General features: G+C 35.5%; 1 protein-coding gene across 2 annotated transcripts in view; it reads right to left on the bottom strand.

The window, feature by feature from the left end:
• The window catches only part of STXBP5L (syntaxin binding protein 5L), a 192,654-nt gene that overhangs the window by 63,989 nt on the left and 106,329 nt on the right, over positions 1-22,336 (bottom strand). For both annotated transcript variants that reach the window (XM_082764227.1, XM_082764228.1), the window contains exons 6-14: positions 22,041-22,104; positions 15,059-15,142; positions 8,392-8,515; positions 7,592-7,670; positions 7,265-7,419; positions 5,923-5,995; positions 4,530-4,677; positions 2,878-2,945; positions 1,608-1,648 (exon numbers count right to left, since the gene is read on the bottom strand). In XM_082764227.1, the coding sequence (XP_082620353.1) occupies positions 1,608-1,648; positions 2,878-2,945; positions 4,530-4,677; positions 5,923-5,995; positions 7,265-7,419; positions 7,592-7,670; positions 8,392-8,515; positions 15,059-15,142; positions 22,041-22,104 (836 nt within the window). The remainder of the gene's footprint in view (positions 1-1,607; positions 1,649-2,877; positions 2,946-4,529; positions 4,678-5,922; positions 5,996-7,264; positions 7,420-7,591; positions 7,671-8,391; positions 8,516-15,058; positions 15,143-22,040; positions 22,105-22,336) is intronic.

The raw sequence follows: 22,336 nt of genomic DNA, 5'->3' as shown, positions 1-22,336 counted from the left end.
GAATTTCCTGACTAACAAGTATATCTGTATTTATACCTGCATATAAAAATGTAATATCCAGAAGCTTTGGTCAAGAGTACAACTATAGCACTGTAAAATTTGGAGGCAACAGAGGAATTATAATTAGCCCCATTTTGCTTTATTGACATTCGCCTTTGCTGTGTTTTTTACTATTTTTACATTAATTTACCAGTGTCATTAATTAATCACTGCATAAGGTCAGAAAAAGTCAGTCAGGCCCAGCACCTACTAGGGTGTGTATTTACATAAAGGTAAAGCTGTCATGCACGTTACTGTAATTATGCTAGATCAGTCCAGCTACCCTGTGTAACAAGCAATGAAAAGAGGAAGAGTGATATTTTGGTTATGTAATCAGATGACAACAGAATTATTATTATTTTTTCAGTTTAAGTATATTATGAATTTTTACAAATTGCAGCAATTACTTCTGTAATGAACTCATCATTCTTCCTTGTTTTGTGGAGGTGGAAGAGGGCTCAGGATGCCCTTAGTCTCAGCATCAAATCCAGAGAGTTGCTTTGAATCAGTCATCTTGGGCCTACCCCTACTAGGACTGGAAGAATTACAGAGTCATGGGACACAAGTACAAGGCAAGACTATGCCTTATTCATCTGTGAATTACTGGGCACCACTTGCACATGGGCAAGTAAGAGATGGCTTTTGAGATAAACTTGGGAAGATAAACTTGGGAAACTGCTTCAGTGGCTTAGCAATTGCCTGTCTTCCACAGATCTGTGTTTTCAGATGCAAAATTATTAATTAAAATATGTCTAAAAGCAAAGTATTTTGTGCCTTCCAGTACAGACTTCCAGACTGCTAACTCAGGAAAGAGATGTTCTAACCGTAGCTCATGAAAGAGATGTTTTACCTAGAGATCTCAGTACTACTGAGGGGAGAAAATACAAGGCAACACTGCTCCGACTCTTGTGAAGTGTAGACGTTATTTAAACCAAAATACATTTGCTTTCATCCAAAATACATGCATCTTTAAAAATAAATATATTTTACTAATAAGTACCATATGTATTTTCTGTAGGGAAAAATGCTGTTTTCCAATATTTACAATTACAGCTAAAATCTATGGAATAACTTTTCTGAAGCTTTTTCTTGCTAGGATGAACCTAAGTCCTTCCTAATTATTTCCTGGATCTTGAGACTGGGCAAGACTTAGGTCTTTAATTAAGACGTATTATTGTATTTTAATATTTTATTTTTACTTATCTGTAAAAAAGACAACATTGTACTCAGAATAGAAGAGACAAGAAAACCAAAACTGACCATTAGGTCTGATTCAGCTCACTCTTTTATATACACACGAGGATTATGCCCTAGGTATTATTTACCAGCACTTCTTCCTTCAGAGGTTTTGGTATGTCAGATCTGGTGTTTTAATCCCTCTCTTGGACTTTCATTCTTTTCTAACATATCTCATTAGCAATCTTTTTTCCTAATTTGCTTAATATCTCCTGACTATTCCTAATTATACTACCTGAGATATTATGCATACTGTAAAATATCATGTATTATGTGTGTGTGCATGTGCATGATTTGTCAGCATTATATAAAAGTGAACTTCAGAAACTTACTGGCAGAAGCATCCCAAAACTTTACTGATCCATCTGCATGGCTTAAAAAAATATAAAAATTAAATGTGTTAAAACAAGATGCAATTACAAAACACTTTCTACTTTCAGTGAGTGATAAATATAAGTAGAAAAACTGTATTTCACTTGCGTGGTAACTCCCCATACCTTACTGACAATGTATAATGGCGTATATACCAACCATAAGAAAATGTTTTGTTACTAGTTTGATTGCATTCATAAAATACTTTTTGATGCATTTCCTATAGAGAACCAAATCCCCAGTGATTTTTAAGATCACAACAGCACAAAATTAATTCCCATACTAATGCCAAGGTTAAGATTCAGCACTTTGGGTCTTGCAGTGGGCCAGCATCAGGCCTATGCACTCTAAAAACTGCATGTATATCTAACTTCGAAAAGACAGAGGGCAAGATAATTCTGCTTAATACCTTACAGCTGCATTGTTTTTATCAGCAGAAAATCCTCCTTGAAGTAGAGTCGGAGAAAGGAGACACTTCTGTTTAAAATTAGAATAATCTCTTATCCTCCTTATTAGTATTATCACACATATAATTTTATCTTTTAAAGACAGCTTTTGACTATCATCGATTATAACAATTTATCAAATGCATTGCTATCATCAGCATGGCTGAGACCAGAAGAAAAAACACAGAATGCATCTTAGAAGAAGGCTGAGTTGTACTTTTCAGGGTGTTTTCTTGAAAATACATCAGGCATTGGCTCAATGGGGCTGCTACTTCAATCTGAACCTTTCATTGGTATGTCCCTTACTTACAAGGTGAAATTCATCCCAGTGCACCACATCCCCACTAATCATGTGGTATTAAAACAAATTCCAAAACCAATTCCCAGACACAGTCACCAGAAGGCCAGAGGACAACAGGCACAGAACAGCTGGCTCCCTTTTTAATGCTTTTCTCTATGGCCCTCAAAACCACAAAATTCTGTTGCAAAGGATCCCCTTTCCTAAGATTCCATCTTAACAAGTATACAGACTTACTTTCTAAAACTGGGGCCTGAATCAGTAATTCTTAACAGTAGTTCATCCTTGAATACAAAGCTCTGTTTTCTACAGCAAATGGGAATTTCTATGGTGACTTTGCACCAAGAAGAAAAACCATGTACTTCAACTGAAGAATTTAGGACACATATACCCTGTCAAGGGTCAAGGCTTACTTATAGGTAACCCACAACTAAAAGTTCTAGACACTAACAATTTAAAAGAACAAATCCTCAGTTTCATTCTCACCCTGTAATAATGATTTCAGGATATGTCTGAGCTCCAAGGTTCCACGCTCCACCACTGATAGGCCACTCCTAAACAAACAAGAGCATAGAGTTTAAAACTAATCCTGATGAATTTTGCTTGGTTAATTTTTAAACTCAAGAGCAGACTTCTTCTTGCAGAAAGCAATACATTTTATAAAAGGAATGAAAATATATAGTATTCAAGCTTTTTAAAGCTTCTTAATATTTTTGTATATTTATTAAGACTTCGAATTTCTTTCTTTCTTTTTTTTAAAAAACATTTTGGCACAGATTATGAAACTGACTTTTATGTTAACAACCAAAGTTCCAAGATTTCTGCACAGCTAACACTGCAAACATTCAAAACAGGAACTGGAGGAAGGTGTAACAAAGTTCTGCTACTGTTTTCACATTTCTTGACTCTTGGAGCTTCTATAGGATGCTGAATAGAAATGAGAATCTATTCTGAGGATGGAGACTACTGAAGAAGCTGGCCCAGAAAAGTGGGAAACAAGTATCTGAGCATCATGATATGGGATATGAGACAAGAATGCAACTTCCACAGATCATAAGAAATCATCATCTCTTTCCTGGTTTTGTTTACTAGTGGCGAGATTCTCATTCTCTTTTGTGGTCTAGGCTGGTAAAGCAAGATGGTGGTCTGTGCCGAAAACTTGATACATATGGATACAGGATGTGGCAGATGACATATGGGCAGAGTGGGTAAGGATTTGTGCAGAGTATGACTGGGTAGAAAAATCTGGGCATACAAACTGGTTCTGAGAATACATAGACTGGGTACATGTGGGTACAGAAATGTGTGGGTGGCAAATGATTGGCTATCTACATTCTGAGTGTGTATTTGCACATGCACAAGTAAAGCAAGTTGGACAAGAGGTTGTACAAGGAGTACAGGTGCAATGTACAGGAAGCTATGTATATGAAATAAGGATAGATAAAAAGACGAAGAAAGAATAAACATATTTTCTAAAGTACTTTGCTGAATCAAGACCCCAAAGAAGTATATAGGGCCCAGATTCTCAGTTCATGGAAAACAAGACAGCTCCAAGGAAAGTATTTCTTTTAATATGAACAGAAAACTGATGATGTCTGACTAGTTTGCCCAATATTTTTTCTAATTTGTTTATTATGATTTCTAATCAAAACATAAACCAGATTAATGCTTGAAATTTATAAAGTAATTCCATTTTCCATTTTTATTTCTGCAGCTTGTAGAAGACTCTTTCTAAGACTCTTTCATTAAGACTTTAGTAGTTCAGTAAAATAATAATTAATATCCTTATTTAATAAAAATGCTGTCAACCCTTAAATTCCACCGAAGCTTTTCTGCTTTCCATTATACTCATTTTATATACTATTTCTTTCTTTGATAGAGATAACATATTCAGACAAATTTGAATTTTAAAGTCATGGCATTCTTTTAACTCAATTTGATCAGACATAACTCCATCAGCCTTAGTCCTGTATAACGGTGATTTAAGCAACCACAGAAGGAAAGCTGCCTCTAAGCTGCTGGCTGGCCAATTTGAAATTAGTTATTAAAGAAGTAAAATGAAAATAATTTGGCGAGATATTTCAAATACATAGATTGTATATCCACTTTCTTTATTTAAATATATTGGTTTTGTTTACCTTATTGCTGTATCCTTGCTTTTTATGTTTTGCTCCTACAGAATAGAGTACAGGAATCAAATCTGGAGGACAGTCGGCAAAATATTCTGTGCAGGTGACAGGTGACTCATGAATGTCAATAGGATATGGATTTTCAAAGATTGGAAAACTAGTCAAGGAAGACAATTTATTAGAAGCACTGTGATACACTAAACCATATAAGAAGACATATTGTTATTTTACAGTGTATAACAATCTAAGTAAAATCATTACTGATAAAGTACATTTTCCCTTATTTTTTTAAAGATATGTATTGTTTTAGTGTCAAAAATAACTAGTAAAGATATAAAAATTCTTGTATTGTGACAAGAATTCTCTTTTTGTAATGTAAAATTTCCCAACATCTCAAAAGCCTATTTATGAGGTTACAGAGGTTATACATTTTCTAGAAGCGTCAGGTTCACACATATAATATACATGTATACTATGACCTAAGAACTACCTTTACAATTGTGGATTTTATGTTGAACAGTTTTGCTTATTGGGTTGGTAAACTACTGATTCTACAGTGAACAATTGAAATAACAGATGAAGTAGATCTCAGTTTATTTCTCACTTGCATCAGTTTGGACTGTCTAATAAGAAGGCAGGCCTCACTTCTGGCAGATTACACAATGTTATTCACAATTCAAAAATGCAAGAAATTTTGCTCTGATTCCACTTACATTCATTTTCTATTGCTGAGATGATTGGAATTATGCTTGAAAGTGAATGATATCAGAATATGATTCATTTAAAATGTTACAAATCATTAAAGAAAAATTCTGTTGTTAGTTATACCATTGCAAATGTGGACATACATAACTGTTAGTTTTGGATGCAGAACAAAGGAAATAAGAATTGGATCCTACATTTCATGATATATAGTTCCTCTCTGGTATTAACGTTGATTCCAATGTGAAAGAATTATTTGTCATTTAAAACAACAAATGGATTATGAAAGAATCCCATAGATCCACTATAAATCAATGCCATTATTTATTAAGATACTTGAGTAAGCATCTAAGTGGTAGCCCCTGTGGAATCTAGTGAAGTTAGGTGTGCATATAAGTACTGGTTGAATCTAGTTTCTAACACACAAGTTCAGGTCATGATTCAGCAGGTGACCAAGAATCACTTAACATCAATGTAACATGAATGTTACAGGCTTAGATTTATTCCCAAAATTGAAATCAAGCTTCTGTCGATTAGCTGATCCTAGCTTTTGAGGTGAAGGTAAACATATACAGTGAATTAACACCAAGAGTTAATGATTTTGGACAGTAAAATGACATTGCATGATATCATTTGGATTTTTATCATCTGCTAGACAGTTAAGAAGTATAAATAACTTCATACAAGACTTCACACTTACTTGCTTTGTGTCAGGTCAACAACAATGAGATCTTTTTCCAAAAGCACAACTACAGCATAGGGTTCTTGAAATTCTGTAAGAGAAGAATAAAATATGAAAGACCTGGAGTTTTTCCATTAGTCATTCTAATCAAGTAAGTTACATATATGTATGTTGTGTTTTTTTTTTTAATACAGATGAGTTACAGCTGGTCACTGGAAAATTTGTGATCGAGAGTGCAATTAGAGAAATATTTATAATTTATTATATATAATTATTAAAGATTTTTCCCCCTAGGAAATACTTTTCATAACAAAAGCTTACATCCAGCCACATAATTCTCATAATACTCCTGTAAGTCTGCTGTGTTCAGTCCAGATACTGAAAAGTTCCTTCCTTCTGTACACTTTAGAAGAACATATAGTTTGTCTCTGCTTTTAACAATTTTTTTTTGGTTATCAAAAATAAATTATTGAAATGACAAGTATAGGCTTCTCTTCATGTATAGGATACATTAATTTACATAGTGCAAAAAATATTCAAAAAATATAAATATGAAATTAAGACTGCAATTTCAACTGCAGCAAGCCATTCCAATATGTACAAGCTCAGAGTACATTCTGGAGATAACTCATGCCAAAACGCTTAGTAAACAGACAGCAACTTAGTCTCCTTTCAGGACAGCTATGAATGCATGGTGTTTGGCATTCTGTTGTTACACCAGGCTGTAAGTAACAGGTCAAACCAAAATTTTTAAATAATAGTGTGATCAGGGGGAGGGCCTACACAATGTTAATACTGGAAAGCATCACTTTATTTGCCACAGGTAAATGAAATGCCATACTAACTTAGGCTACTGAAAATTAAATTTATTCCATGACATTGAAACATAGGCCATTGTTTTTAATATGCAGTTGATTTAGCTATGTATAGAAGATTTATTTTACTTAACTCACTGGAGGATTAAAAAGCTAAATTTAGTTTCTTTTTTACTTACAGCTTTTCTAATGTTACTTTCTGGAGTTTTCTGTGAATTTACTTCAGCATTTGGCAGTCCCACAATATGCAGTAAAACACTTTAAAATATATACGCACATATGTTTGATTAAGAGCAATATTTCCTCACACTAGTCCATGTGTTTCAAACTTGTATCTGGAGATTTATGCATACTTTATTGTCAACTGATTACTTGTTTTCTATATTGAGAATGCAAACAAGTTACAGTTACTTTCAGTGATTTTTTATTTTTATTTTTTGAGATGGAGACAACTGTGAGAACAGAAGTTCCTGGATGGGAATTAAGAAATGAGAGAAGATTGCTTCATTTGTATTTTCTGTAAATGTTTTGCTTACTGTACTCACCATTTGGATATGGAGTTTCACAGAGAGTTAAAAAATCAACTATAGGGTGATCCATTTCAAGAACTGTAATTGCTTTTCCATGCATAATTGTTAGACTTGGTCTTCGACAAGCCTTATCATATGACAATCCACCAGAAAATATCACAAACGGTTCACTATATCAAATATAAAAACATAGCAACTGTAAGTTTACACACATATAAGTTTACAGTATAGGGTTAGTGTCTTTAAAAAATATCTTTGCAAAAAGAAAAAGGGGAAGATTCTGAAAGCAGTTTATTAACTCAGGAATGTAACATTGAATTAAGTACAGAATTATAAACATACCTGTTTTTACAGGTCTTGTACTCTACTTTAAGAATTGGTTTACAGGATTCGGGTTTTTTACCATCTCTTTGAATTTTTCCTAAGGAAATAAAGAGAGTGAAAACTGTATTAAAACATCATGATAATAAAATTATCATGCTACCAAAATAAAATATACACTTGGTAGCAACTATATAATCAGCAAGAGAATGGAACTCTAAAGCTACAGGAGATGATGAGTGTTAATACCTATTTCCCTAATACATGAGTTTATTTAAATCAATTACATTTATTATGGCTTTAAGTTTTTACTGCCACATACTTTTAAAGGACTACGGACTACCCTTCAAAAACATATAAAAGTTATGCAGATTACTGAAGAGGATGACACAGTTAATAATTATTGAACTTCACCAACTGTATACTTTTTCTGATCACAGAATGACTATGAACAGGTTGATTTTTTCCTAACTCATATTTAGGTTGACTCAATTCCTTTTGTTGACAAACTGTTACATGCTTTGTCATGTAACTAGTTGAAGGATAAAATTAAATGAAGTGTGCATTTAAATTCGTGGGATCATGGTTAATTCTGGCTCAGTATTTTCTTCCAGTCGAAGAAAAGTTGCTTGTAAACTAAACAAACAAACAAACACACACACACAAAACAACAACAACCAAACCAAACCAAACCAAACCAATTTTGCTTTTATTACGTTGGGAGATCTATGCTTGTTTTCAAGAATAAACAAAGACTTTAGCAAACAACATGGAGAATATCGTACTGTTTCTTTGTTTTACTTTTTTACTATCAAAATTACCATGTGGGATTGTGGTCTGGAATGGTCTGTTAGGACTTTTCAGGTTCCACAGGGTCAAGCTTCCATCTGAGTGACTGCACATGAACTGTTTCCCTTCATGGTGCCAAGCAACGGAATGAATAGCCTGGAGAAGTGAATGAAGAACTTGAGACTAGAAAGGAATACACTGTCTACACTAATGATATTTTGATGTATGACTTTGGATTATGTTAATCTAACCGTGTATCAACAGTGGGATTGATTTTGTTTGTCGAGTCCATTACCAACACTTTAGAAACCAATGGCTGTAATCTACTGCAAATCAAGCAAAAACAATCCATTATAAATGCTAAAAGGACAGAAGAATGTAAGAAACTCTACTGTGTCAGACTAAAATTGAGGAAACAGTGTTAAGCAAGAAGTATATGAACAATATACAGTGCAATCATAATATGTCTGATAGCTCTTAGAAGTATTTCATTTGTCAAATGTACAGAGAGAGCTATGCAACAGTTTTTACAGGTAACGTACAACATACACAAGCTTTCCCAGCGGACTTCTTTGGAAAAGTAGAAATAATACTCTATTCTTGAATCATTTTTCCTCCACATACTTAAGTTTCAGAGAAAGTACACAGAAACCTGTGATGCTTAATTTAAATACAAAATAAAATAAAAGACTAGGATTGTTTCATTGACATAGGAAAAAACAAAAACAGTGATGTAAGATAATTTGGGAACAGATAGTGATTCAGAGAAAAGTAATGTCATACTCCTATATAAACAATGCAAGTAACGTATAATGAATGTTAGGTACACCAAAAAGGAACACTTAAAAAATTAACAAAAGATTCTCACTATTTCACTAATAACTAGTGGAACTGACTAGCACAAGATATCAAGAAGTTCAAACACGAATTAGGCATGTAAAATAAATAATGACATTATCCATAATTACATCAAACAAGCTGGAAGGATAACAGTGCAAGTCCTTAATTTTTTTTTGGTGCATCCTAGAAACTGACAAAAGACATTTTCTGACAAAACAAAGTATTGCTTCTTTGATTACCGCAGCTTCTCATGCACTTCCCTCAGAAGCAGAAATTCCCTGAATTTTCACTTGATTTTATTCCCCTTGTTAGCTGCCAAATAGCAAAAAATGCAATATACTTATATGTAAATGTAAATAAAAGACAGTTATGCTTCCATTTTGCTTACATTATGCTTACAATGCTTACAGTTGCATGTGTGTGTGTCTTTTTTTTTTAACCTTGTTTATTCAAATTACTTTAAAATTATGTCTGGGTATTTAGTCAGCATTGGAGTTGTTCATGTCAATTTTGCTTAAGTTGATCAGAAATTAAGTGGTGATGGTCACTCTTCAAGACTCCTTGTTGGTCTTCCTCTTTTAACAAGTATATTGATTGTTATGGTTGGTTATGGCTCAGGGTCTGAAGGGAATTTCAGGAAAGAAAAAAAAAAAAAAAAAAAGCTGTGTCTCCTTCCCAGAACTTTTACTCAGCTTCTGAGGCTGGACAACATAGCCACAAACTAGGATTTGCATTAAGATGTCCCAGATGGAGGAGGAATGCCCCAGGAGGAATCTGACTTGCTTTGTATATGAATAGTTAGCTAGCACACTGGTAAGCTAGACAAGCCAATTGTGAGCTCTAGATACTTACCTTCAAGTGACATAATGGGTGTCATTCAAACTTCCACCTACCACAGTAGAGTTGTCAGAAAATTCCTCTCAAACACCCATAAGGTATCAAACTACAACTTAAGCAACAAAAGATAACACAGAAAGATGGCTCACATACAGCCCAATGACATTGCCCTCGGTTAATAAGAACCCTAGATCTGTGGGAACTACTGCATTTCTCTCCTTGTGCAAATTAATTCTGACATGAGCTTATTCATGCTTGCTATCATGCCAAATTCAAATCTGCTTTTGATGTGTTATCACACATAGAAACATTTCGCATGGTTACAGTCGCTAACTGTGCTTGAGCAGGAGCTAGTAACTAGCAGCTGAAATTTGCTGCCTGTTAAACTGCCTCTCAGCTGCTAGGTGCCACCTGCCAACATAAGCCTCCTGTTGAGTGGAGCTGAGCAGGAATGCTCCTATAGTCATAGACAGCTGGCATAGCAGCAACTCAAACTCACCTGATAGACTGCCCTGAAATGAACAAGAAATACTTAGGATTTGTTTTGGAGGTCTCAGCTAGGAGTCATGAATAACACTGAATGATGGCAATGAGTAAGTGTCCCTAATTTTCTCTCTGCTAGAATGTGTCTAGTATTCTGATCCACTTCTTCAGCATCCTCCCAAAAAACGAGCAGTTATTTACTTTGAACAAGAGTTCATCAGAGTGGGTGATTCATGTGAATGTTCACACAGTGTGTACACATAAAGCATATCACTCCAGATTGGGTATGTTTCTCCTGCAATACCAACAGTGGTGGCATGCATACTCCATCTTCTCTCATACTCAGCATGTACTAAAATTAAGCATGCCCAACACCATTTCAGTTCACTCCTGAGCACAAAAATCACTCCACTGAGAAGAAATGATGGGTACTCTAAAACCACTTTTAACCATATTTTGAATAAGCACAATACTAATCTCATCCTATCACTTAAGTCTTAAGAATCCTCTGTATTAGTAGTACTACAGGACCATTACAGCAAGGGCTGCATCAGATTTGATGCTTCCATAATGGCATAGTGCTTGATAAAGGCAGGGAGAGGTCGCTTGTCAAATATCTCTGAGAACTCTGCAGCTTCCTTTGGGAGATGTGTTCTAATGAGAGATGGTGTCTATGCTATAGAAAGCTCTGAATATGATTTGACACAACCTGTCAAACTTATAAAGCCTGTATAAGAAGATGGTTGGTTTTTGGGGGTCTGCCAACTATCAGTAATAACTTGCAAATACTTTGAAGTATCTCGTTTGTTTACGTACTTTCTTTTTATACCTATCTATGGACATAAAATTTAAGGACTGTAGGAAATGGTTTGAAATAGGAGCCTTTTATAGAGGTCAGCACGTAGGATCATTGATTGAAAGGGCCTGAATATCTCATACTCAAGAGAGATGATCACCACTGGCAAGATGACAGTCATCATCACACCAAAACACAAACTTGCATCTGACAACTCAAAGAGCAGACAAAGGGTCTAAGCAGCAGGTTTAAGCTCCACTCTGGCACCAAGTGTCTCACAAGTGAGAACATTTTAGTCTCTTGAGAAGCTTTGTCACAGTAGAGAAGAGCACACTGAAACTCCTTGCATTAGGAGGTGATGGGCTGAGGCAGCTTCTAACTTGTCTTTAGTTGTGCTAAAAGAGAGACAGGACTAATTTTAGCTCCATTGAGTAAAACATGAGTACCAGGGAGAAGCTTGAAAGGGAAGATACAGTCTTATAAGAACACCCAGCAGAGGAGTTCCAGATAATGCAACTTATACATCCTTTCTGATCCTTGGTGAGAACCTCCCTCACATGGAAGAAGCAGACGTTTTATGTATGAAAGGTTTCCAGCCTTCACAACATTAAGTATAGCGTGACTAAAAAAGGGTAGGGAATGCAGCTGTAAATGCTTCATTTACAAGTCTGTTAACAGTGGGCAGAGTCCTCAGGTCCCCCACTTACAGGCTATTGGGTTATCTAAGTGAGCTGTTTATTCTAGGAACAATGTGCCCATGACATTGATCTGGATGGCAAGGAAAATGAAAGGACATATTTCTGCAAGTATTGGGCAGATCCTGCTAATATTGTAGGAAACAACTAATTGCACAGTCATAAGATTGCCCATATTCTGAGGAGATGTCTGCAACATGTCATGTCAGGTCTGCAAGACTCATGTGATGTGAAGCATCACACTGGTATGACAATATCATGCAGCCTAGAAAGGACAGGCAAGATTGCACAGTGGTGATGTCCTAGTAGAATAAGAACCAATGTCTCTTGATGAACCTTTTGTTAGCCAACTGTTCAAATGAGAATGTTAAAGAAAAAGGACCTGTTCCATCTGAGCTGAGTGTCCACTACTCAATTAAAAAAACAGCATTCAACATAGTGAAAAAAATTGAATGGAAGAGACCTTTTAATAACATTTGTCAATGACAATGACATGGAAGCATTTCCTGTAGCTATACTAAACATCTTTAAAGTCATGACATAGGAGACTATCCCTCTCTAAAACAACTGAATTACAGCAGATATAGTTCTCATCTTGAACTTAAAAAAAAACAAAACAAAAACAAAAACAACTTAGATTCATAGATACACAATCAGTTACCAGCCTCCTTTCCCCTACAGTATAAAAAATATCTGCCATTAACTTATTGCTCCTGTGCTGCACAGTGACTGGTTCCACAGATCTGAATAACAACAGAAAGCCTGCTTCTCAACACGTCTGAGGAGACAGGAATCCAACCCTGCTGAGGAGAAAATGAGCTGAGGCTTGATCCTGTGGAAGGACGAGTATTTAGATGGAGTCCTGAGGGTGCTTACCCTGTGCTTAATGTTGAGTGACATTACCAAGCTGGATACCTATCTGAAGAAGATTACAGAGAAGAAAGAACTGGCTTTGGTGATGAACACTCATGGTACATCAAAGACAAGAAAATAACCTGCTTCTCACTCTATGCTCCAAGTGCCTCTTCCTTGGAGGAGCCTGGTGCCAGGGAAATTTTGGATACTGAACAGAAGAACCTGCTCCACTGATAGGCCAAATAAAGACACTGACATCTGACTATCCTTAGAGATGCCAGAAGAGCAAGTGGTGAGTTAGATGAGATTCCCAGTTCTTTTACCATTTAATACGGTGACTACATCAGTTTCAAAACTGGTGCTAAAGAAAATATAATGGCATAAGAAAAAATTGTCTGGCTTAATTTCATTCATACCCTATTCAGAGAGGCATTTGGATATTCAAGGAAGGTACAGAACAATTACAGCACTTTATCTGAAACCTCAGATACCATGAAATGGCTGGCCAGAACAACAATCCAAGTAGATTGGTCAGATATCATGGGGCACAGAGCACTTCCATCAGAACACACAGAGAATGGTGAAGGGGAGCAGAAACAACGTTTTCTGGACTCTGATCTTAGATGACCATTCTGTAAGAAGAGGCTCGGGTTTGAAAGCTTTTGTTTTGGTGCCAAATACCAAGTGACACATGCTGAACTAACCATTTGTGACTCATAAAAGCTATATAACTGAGGATTTAAAAAGAAACCTTTCTAGGGATTTCATAGAGGAATACTAGCAGATCTGGAACATTACCAATCAGGAGCCTGAAAGTCTGGAATAAACTACAGTAGCTAGTTCACACAACCCTTTTACAGACAGCAGAAAAAACTTAAAAGTACGTCAGTAGACAGTAGCAAGCCATCCTAAACTGAACAAAGTGGAGTAATGACACAGCAAGTAACCACTGAGGAGGAAAGCAAATGACTAAAGAAAACAAACAGAACAACACAAAGACAATTCCTGAGGACAGTACTGAAAAATGTGGAACAATTAAACCACAAGAAATATTCAACACCCAACCACTCTGTCTCAACAAGCAATTAAAAAGAACGGAAATGGTATTATGAAGATCTTTTATGTATTCTCTTCCTGAGTACAAGAGAAGACAGTGAATGAACAGGCACCCCCTTAAGAGACCCATATAAAGTTGTCCAATCTCAAGGAATAGAATAGGTGCATTTTCACAAATGTGTGCACAGGCAAGACTGTCACATAGTGAAACACACCTTGAGGCTTAAATGTTGGCAAATTTAAAGTCTGAATTACCCTGTCCTGTACAACATTTGTTTTGTGAATGCTCAGAATTTTAAACTTGAAGCTTGGTGTAGTGTTAATGTGTCTTTGAAGAAAAAAAAAAAAAGACTTCAGGATATATTCAGATTAACTTTTAGAGTGAAAATGAATGTGTACACTCCTTACATCTAATAGGGTAATAAGAAAAACAAGGAAAAAGAGCTACAAGAAAACAATTACTGCCTGGATAACTTAACACAAAATTTCCTCTGCTACCTTCAGTTTTAGTTGCATTCATACTCATCCACAGTGAACTTATAGAAGGGTTGGTAGAACAAAGCTAGTTTTTATCTTAAGGCACAAAAATCATAATAAATAAGAATATATTTATTTTTGAAACAACATGTTTATTGATACAAGACCTGTATGTATGTTTGATACAACTGCTTACAAACAGCAAGAGTCAATGTTCTGATAGAAGAGAGCATACAATTCTGAAAACTTCTTACACAGCTCTTGAATACTGGGTAATATGAATAGACATACAAAGTAATTTGGCTTTCATGCTGATATTCTAGTAATACTCAGTAAAGATAATAATAAAATTCCTAATGTAGCTGTATTTCAGGTCAGCTCCTTGCTATACTCTATTCAACTGGGGAACCCCACACAGAAGCTGATGAACTTGTCAGAATCAAGATGAAGAGATTCTGTTGTAGTACACTCAAAAGAGGCTAATGCAGTACAACTATAGATCTCAGGTTTTGATTTCTGTTGTCAATAAGTTGCTCAAAAGCAGAGCACAAACAGTATTACCAGAACAAGCAGTACTTTAAGATAAATATCCATTTGCTTCATAAGACATATGACAAACTGCTGAATAACAGTTTTTCTGAATTAATGGAAATTGCTTACCTCATCATAATAAGCTCTTAGATCAGCTCTTTTAGACCGTAAGTCCCAGAGTACTACAGTCCCATTTTCATAGCCTATCAATAGCTGGGGGAGGGAAACAAACACAATTATACTTTCAAATAAAAAAGGCATATACAAATATTGAAGAACTTCAGAGTTTTAAGATTTTTTTTTTCAAAATATATAAGCACTATAAAAAGAAAATGCCAAGTGGATGTGCAAGACTGTAGTTTAGTCATGACTGACAATGCAAGTTCTGATATGAAAATAAAACATGCTTTATACACCTTTTTTTTTTTTTTTTTTTTTTCCTGCAAGAATATGTATGTGGATAGTCTTCACAATTTTATGCCTATTGAGAAAAATACAAATATACCATGTTCCTCTCTGCTCTTATTTTCCTTGTCCCTAGGTTGAAGGGAAAACAGTTTGACACCCAAGAGATTACTTAAATAATGTAAAACCAAAGAGTCACCAGATTAAACTCTCACTCAGCTAGATACATTTCTTTAACTCCTGCCTTCTATTTCTTTAAAACATTTTGAAGAACTCCTGTTGCAGAAAATAAATTACTTACTTTTCTACAAAATTGAAAATAAACTAACCAGTATGCTATTTTTTACTTCTTCTAGAATTAGTATATCATAAAATCATGCACACCTGAGACATACAAAGTAAGACTTGTCAAAAGATTAAAGAGGAGAAAAAAATGCTCAGGAAAAAAAAAAAAGAATGAACACAATGTGTTCTTTTTATTTCTATTGAAAAGAACTAAATTATTCATCTGTCACTATAGCGAGTACCCTTCATTTGAATACAGTGCACTCCAGATCTTATGGAAGATATGACGTCTGGCCTACTTAGTTATTCTGCAAATTTCCTCCCAGAGAGTCTGTTTTCCTAAGAATCTGTCTTTGGACGTGAAGACTGGGAACGACCATAATGGCAGACTCATATATTTTGGTTATAGACTATTTTTATACATCTGGCAGTGATAACTGCAATTGTTCTTTGTCCATAAATACATGGAGCACAGATTGCAGGCAAGAATTTACAGTTATTAAGAATCTGAGTGGAAGAATTACAAGGCTATCTTTTAGTCTGTGAAATCTTACCACAATCTTTGCTATCACTCACTTTAGCTTGCATGTCATTAAAAATAAAACTGCTGGACTTTTAAACAAAACATCATTTTTTTTCTAAGTCAAATATCATCAATACATCAATACTGCTGTATACAGAGTCTAGGAACACTCTAGTCTCTCAATCATACAAGATACGATTCTCTGTATTGCCAGGAGAGTATTCTTTATGTGGAGATGAATTACATGATCTGGGAATGACTTACAGTTAATATATTTAATACCTGAATAGGAACAGTGTTTGATTATTTAAGAATTTTACTCCTGAACAATATTCGAACTGTCTTGGAGAAATTCCAGAACGTTTAACATTTTTTTCTCTGGACAGGTCCATATGGGATTCTCTAGCAGAGTAAATGTAAAACAACATTCCTTTCTGAAAGCATACAGCTAACTGGATAGCACCAGTGTCAGGATGCCATATGGTATTCTGACATGGTAGATCGCCATTGGGGAAGTGTACAAAGTGCCTTACTGCAACTTCTTTCGCTGCTTGTGGAGTGATCCTAAACAGAGACGACTGTATATCCAGGAGTTAGTGACCCACATAACAGCTAACCTGCGTATGTGCAGGCCTGTGCTGTGATATGGTGTGCTCCACATATTCTTTGACTGCAAGATAAACTTAGCCGGGTAACTGTAAAGGAGAAACCTGTAAGCAGCTCCCACTTAGTAATGGTAATTGTAGTACCCTTGTGTCCTTGTCTTTATGATAATGTAAACCAGTATGTTCTCATCTGAACAGCCTTTTACTTGACAGTAGAATTGAAAAAAAATATAAATATATCTATATATTTATATACATCTGAAAGTAAATCTTTTAAGAGCTCTAAAGACCAAAATACTGGCAAACTTCTTCACAGATGGGATCAGCAGAGTGTGTTGTGTCGTTATTGGAGGCCATCTGATGCTGCACAACTTGCAGCTCCCATCATCTCAGGAACATAAGATTATCTATCTTATCTTTTTCCTTTTTATGTTAAATCCAATAAAATGTAGATAATGGATATCTTACAGAGTCTGAGTGCTTTTCTTACTGTCTTCACTAGTGCATTACAGCTGGGTATCAAACCAGATGGGTTTGGTTTGTATCTACCTGTATTCTTTCCATCTCAGTTTTCATACAAATATAATCGGGAAATGAATAGAAAAGCATTTAGTATGTGACCCTGTTTCATAATAAGCTTTTTTCCCAAGCGCAGCAGGCTTGCCTTTTGATTTGTATCATTCTTTTTGCAAAGATATTGTGCTCCAGGTAATTACTAAAAAGGTTAAATACCTCCTGTCAGGGACAGCCTTCCACCTGATCTGTTGCTGAAATGCTTAATGCACAATGGCACTATAGAACTGCAAGATAAAAAATACTGTGATTTCAGGGAAGAAGTTAAAAGATGAACAGATCTGCTGCATAGCCAGGAATCTCTTTCTCATTTGCTCAGATGGTAGCCATGCTGCTTAACTAATAGTCCTGTGGTATGACAAAGTCAGAATTCCATCAGGGTGAATGTGATTGGTCTCATTGCCGGTATATTCATGATGCTCTGAACTCTGACCTGCCTGAACCATAGAAAACTCAAATGTTCTCACTCCTCTTGGCTATTGTAAGAGATCTGTAAGACAAGCTCTATGTCTGTACTAGTTGATATGGTGAAAAATAAAACACCCATAAATGCAGTTGGAGGAGAAAACAGACAAACAAGAAAAATAAGTATGTATAAAAGGAGTCCAGGGGAAAAAAAAAAAAAATAATCCCAATTGTGTTTCTGACACCTCGTTTATCATGCTTAATATGATTAAGAATCATAAAGTAGGCTGCATAGAATTTAAAATATGGAGGAATCCTGGCACAACCTTCCTCGTCCAGTGGAGTTGCTCCACATTCTGACTAAATAAATCCTTATTCCTGAAATGTTTTTGATGATGATGTTTAAGGGAAATTTCTCCTTTACAATCAGCATCTTGCATCTTGGTACATGCCAGCCAGCCCCCTGGTAGCACAAAACAGCCATGGGGAGAAAAAAGAAAGCCTGCCAGATGCACACTATATTTAGGTGTTATTAGATCTCAGAACACAGACTCAGAGATAGGAACTTTACTCCACCAGCTAATAGTTAATAACATTAAACCTTTTCCTATTAAACTTTCGCTAGTTGCTGGGAAACTACAGATCATTGCAGTTAATATCTTCTTCTGTGTCAGCAAGAAAAATCCTGTTTGCTACATTTCTGCCACTTACGAATGTCTGTGTACTTCAGCCTGTTCCTAATGTACACTTACTCACTGATTTGGCAGACACAGTTCATTAAGTTAATCACTAGGTCCCCAAATTGCTTTTAAGTAGCACACTAATGCCCACATTCTCCGTTGTCTTCCAACCACTGCTTGCTAGATTTGTGACAGAGACTGTCTCCAAAATCTACCTTGGTAGTTTGCCTGGAGAACACTCTGGAAAAAATTTGAATGACAGAAGTCTTCTGGAATTACATTCACTCTTTTGGCACAGAAAAACTAGTCATCAACTACTGAACTTTTAGGATTTATTTATTTATTTTTAATGAATATACAGCTGGCACACAAATTCCCCTGGCTTTCAAAAAGAAATAAATGATTGTCCTAGCTTTGGAAAAATTTGTCCGTGTTTTGGGGCTCTCAAAAACTGAGTGCATCAATCCCATAGGGGAATGCTACTTGTTTACTTCAGGGAAATAAACCCAGAACTGTAATCTGTGGAGTACAAGAATATCCGTATTTCCAGTAATGATTATGACTAAAGTGTTACCCACTTTTTAATTTCTGAAGCATGTGTTAAGAATACTTATATCTGCTGCCAACTCACAAAGTGATTTGGGCAGCGTGCATTCTTCTACCAACACCTTTCAGTGGTCTTTGGTCTACTTGAAGCTGAGGAGCTAAACAAGATAAGTGGATCTCACAACAGCTCTATTACCTGTTTCTTAAGAACAGCTCTACTGAATTAAGCAAAAGGTCTACTTATCACAACAGGTAGGTCTTGTACTTAAATAGCCAAATGGAAATATCAAAGAGCAGTATGTGAAGAAGGCGAGTATTTATACTCTCACATGTTCTCACAGCCTGATTCAATGATAGCCAACTTCTCAACTAGACATAACTCCAGTTAAAGTAATCTTTAATAACATTTTAGGAAAATTTAGTGAACCTCTTCCAAAACCCTCACATTGATTTCTCTTGTGTGAACTTTTCTTGTTCCCCCATGTGACCCACATACACTTTTAGCACCTGCAGCACTACTTGGAATAGCTCCTACCCATTGCACATTTGAGAAGGCACTTAAATGGTTTGTCTGGAATCCAGTTTTTGTCAGCTTCATTTGATACTGTGGTGGCAAAATTATTAATATTTAAGATTTGGGAGTTCGAGCTAAGTTTTTCCTAACAAAATGACTGTTTGTTTCAACTAAAAGCTGTGATTCCAAATCCCCGCTTCTCAGCTAAGACGATACTGAGTTTATCCTCTTATAGTCTCCTACAGCCTTCACCAAAAGCTATTTGCATATCATCACATATTCACTGTTTTATTGCCTCAGAATTGAGGCAGCTAACAAGCTACTTAAAGGAGTCCATCCCTCTCACGGATGGATACCTGACTTTGTCAACATTGGAATGATTGGTTTTCCTCACTTTTTTTTTCTTTTTTTTTTTTTTTTTTCTTTTCTTTTTCTGAAACAGTATGTAGGTTGGGTCTCTGCAATCACTTGGCAGAGGACGGGGCAGAGAGGGGCAGATGCTGTCCAAATGTTCCCTCACTATGATCATAATTCATAAAGCTTCTGTCTGAACTGTCTTAACTTGTACTTGTATTGCCAGATACCCAGAGTCCCTAGATCTCTGACAATATCCTTTTAGGGTTTGCATTGAAAGAGACTATGAACTCTTTCTACCCTCTTTGCAACAATTCGCGTTTTCAAACTCAGGATCACAATCAGCTGCTTTCCACAATTAATTGCCTTGTCTGGCTTAGTTGCACCTCATATAGAAAACTTTGCCCCTTCTCTGAATTTATTCTAGTGTGATTACATTCCTTTTGAGATAGGAAGACATGAGCTATACTCAGTATTCAGCAGGCATGTCAACTACATATTTATGCAATAGTTTTTCTTTTTTTCTCCCCTATTCATCTCCAAATAGTGCCTAATTGTGATTTGATTTTTTGATCTCTACTGAGCACTGAACTGGTATTTTTATTGAGCTATCAATCATCATTCTACGATCTTGATACTAAACAGTAATAATCAGCTCAGACCCATTGTTTTATATGTAAAGTTAGAAATATTATTTTCCTCCTTCCATATCACTTCCCACTATTTACGCAGAATACTTAGCAAAAGATATTATTTAACCTGCCATTTTGCTGCTGAGTTTCTCAGTCCCTTAAGATCCAGCAAACCTTATCACATTACTGCTTACACTTTTTCTAGGTTGTTTATAAATATGTTGAACAGCAAAAGTCCCAGAAGTTTGGGTTCTTTTTCTTTTTTCCTTTTCCCCTTTCTGAAAAAAGTCTGATTTTTCCTTTTATTTTTTCAACCAAAGGTTGATGTGAATTAGTTGAAAAATTTAGTTTATTTTTTTCTCTAATATTGTATCTGTTCATCTGGAGCAGTCTTTTGATTAAGTGCTTCAAACTTCTCTTATGTCTCTGTGTACCTTTTACTAATATTTTCCAGTAAGTATCAAACTGCCGATTCCACATTCTGCAAATCTGCAAGTAATTTGTTAGCACCAATTTGTTTTTTACACCACCCTCAATCTATCAATGATATAAACAGCTGCACTGGGATGGTTTCAATATGTCTTGCATTCCTCACTCTTTCTCCCCATAAACTTCTGATGTTTGTTTTTAATAGGGATCCACCTGATTTTGCTGTTACCAGAGCTTTGTTAGTATGCCAGTAGTTCATCAGTGCCCAGATATCTCCAAAGTGTCCTCTGAGCAATAAACAACTGTATTTACAAGCAGCAACAGAAATTCAGAACGTTTCTAGTTTCCAATAACTATAGCAGTTTCTTAAGTGAGACACACCGTTGAATAGATACACCATTTGTAAAATGCAGTCCCTTATAAATACTCACTGAAATGCAACTGGTGAAAGTGATCAAAAAGATAAAATAGTTAAATAGCTTAGCATTTTAGCAAAATGCTAAAAAAAAAAAAAGAAAAAAAAAGGACAAAACAAAAAAGAAACAAACAGTAGCAGCACAGAAATAGAAACGGTTATGATAAAACTGGCATTCTGGCAATCAAATTTCATTTTGGAAAAGATACCACAGAAATAAAGCCAACTCAGATTTTGCCTCCTGATGGTATCAATCACAACCCTAACGCTCTAACTAGTAGTTTTGCTTTCACTTCTTGACAGCTCTTTGCTATTCTCAGCTGCTCACAAATGGCAGCAAGTTCCGAATGGGGGTTGCTATCATTGTTATTCTTGCATAAGAAGGGACTTATAAAATCTCATGAGAACTTACCGTAATGCCTTCATCATAGCATGCTTTTGCAAATACCAAGGTCCTGACACACTTTTTAGTCAATTCTTACTTTAGCAAAACTCACATTTATTTAATAAGGAACAATTTTGACTGGCTAGAAGTTTCAAAGGATGTTGTCTGTATCACAGATTTTTACTCATTAACATTGTCCAAAGACTGTCCAAAGATTTTTTTTCTTAAAAACTGGAAAACAGTGACAAATATATAATGAAAGCAGATAATATAACTGGTGAATAAGAAAAGAGAAAGAGCTATTAAGGTCAATGAAGGCTATGAAATGTTGCAATATTTTTTATCGTTAGTTGTACTCACTTTTCCCTCATCTCTTGGGCTGTCACTTAAATGTACAACTGGCCCAGGGTGAGTCTTTGTGGATCTGCAAAACAAAAATCAATTTAAATCTGTGAATTTTTTCTTTGCATGAAAAGCTAGATGCTTACCTTAATTGCTAGGTATGTTAACACATATCTCCAATAATTTAAAAGCCATTCTAAAAAGTCCACAGGGGAATATTGTTATCTGAAAATAACCCATACATTTTCATATTTAATTGTACTTCCTTTTTGTCCTGTTAAAGCAAAGATTCTCTATCACAGATAAATGCTTTC

This window comes from Aythya marila (assembly GCF_965140915.1).
Source record: "Aythya marila genome assembly, chromosome: 1".
Lineage (NCBI taxonomy): Eukaryota > Metazoa > Chordata > Aves > Anseriformes > Anatidae > Aythya > Aythya marila.
This window is presented reverse-complemented; position numbering and strand designations above follow the sequence as displayed.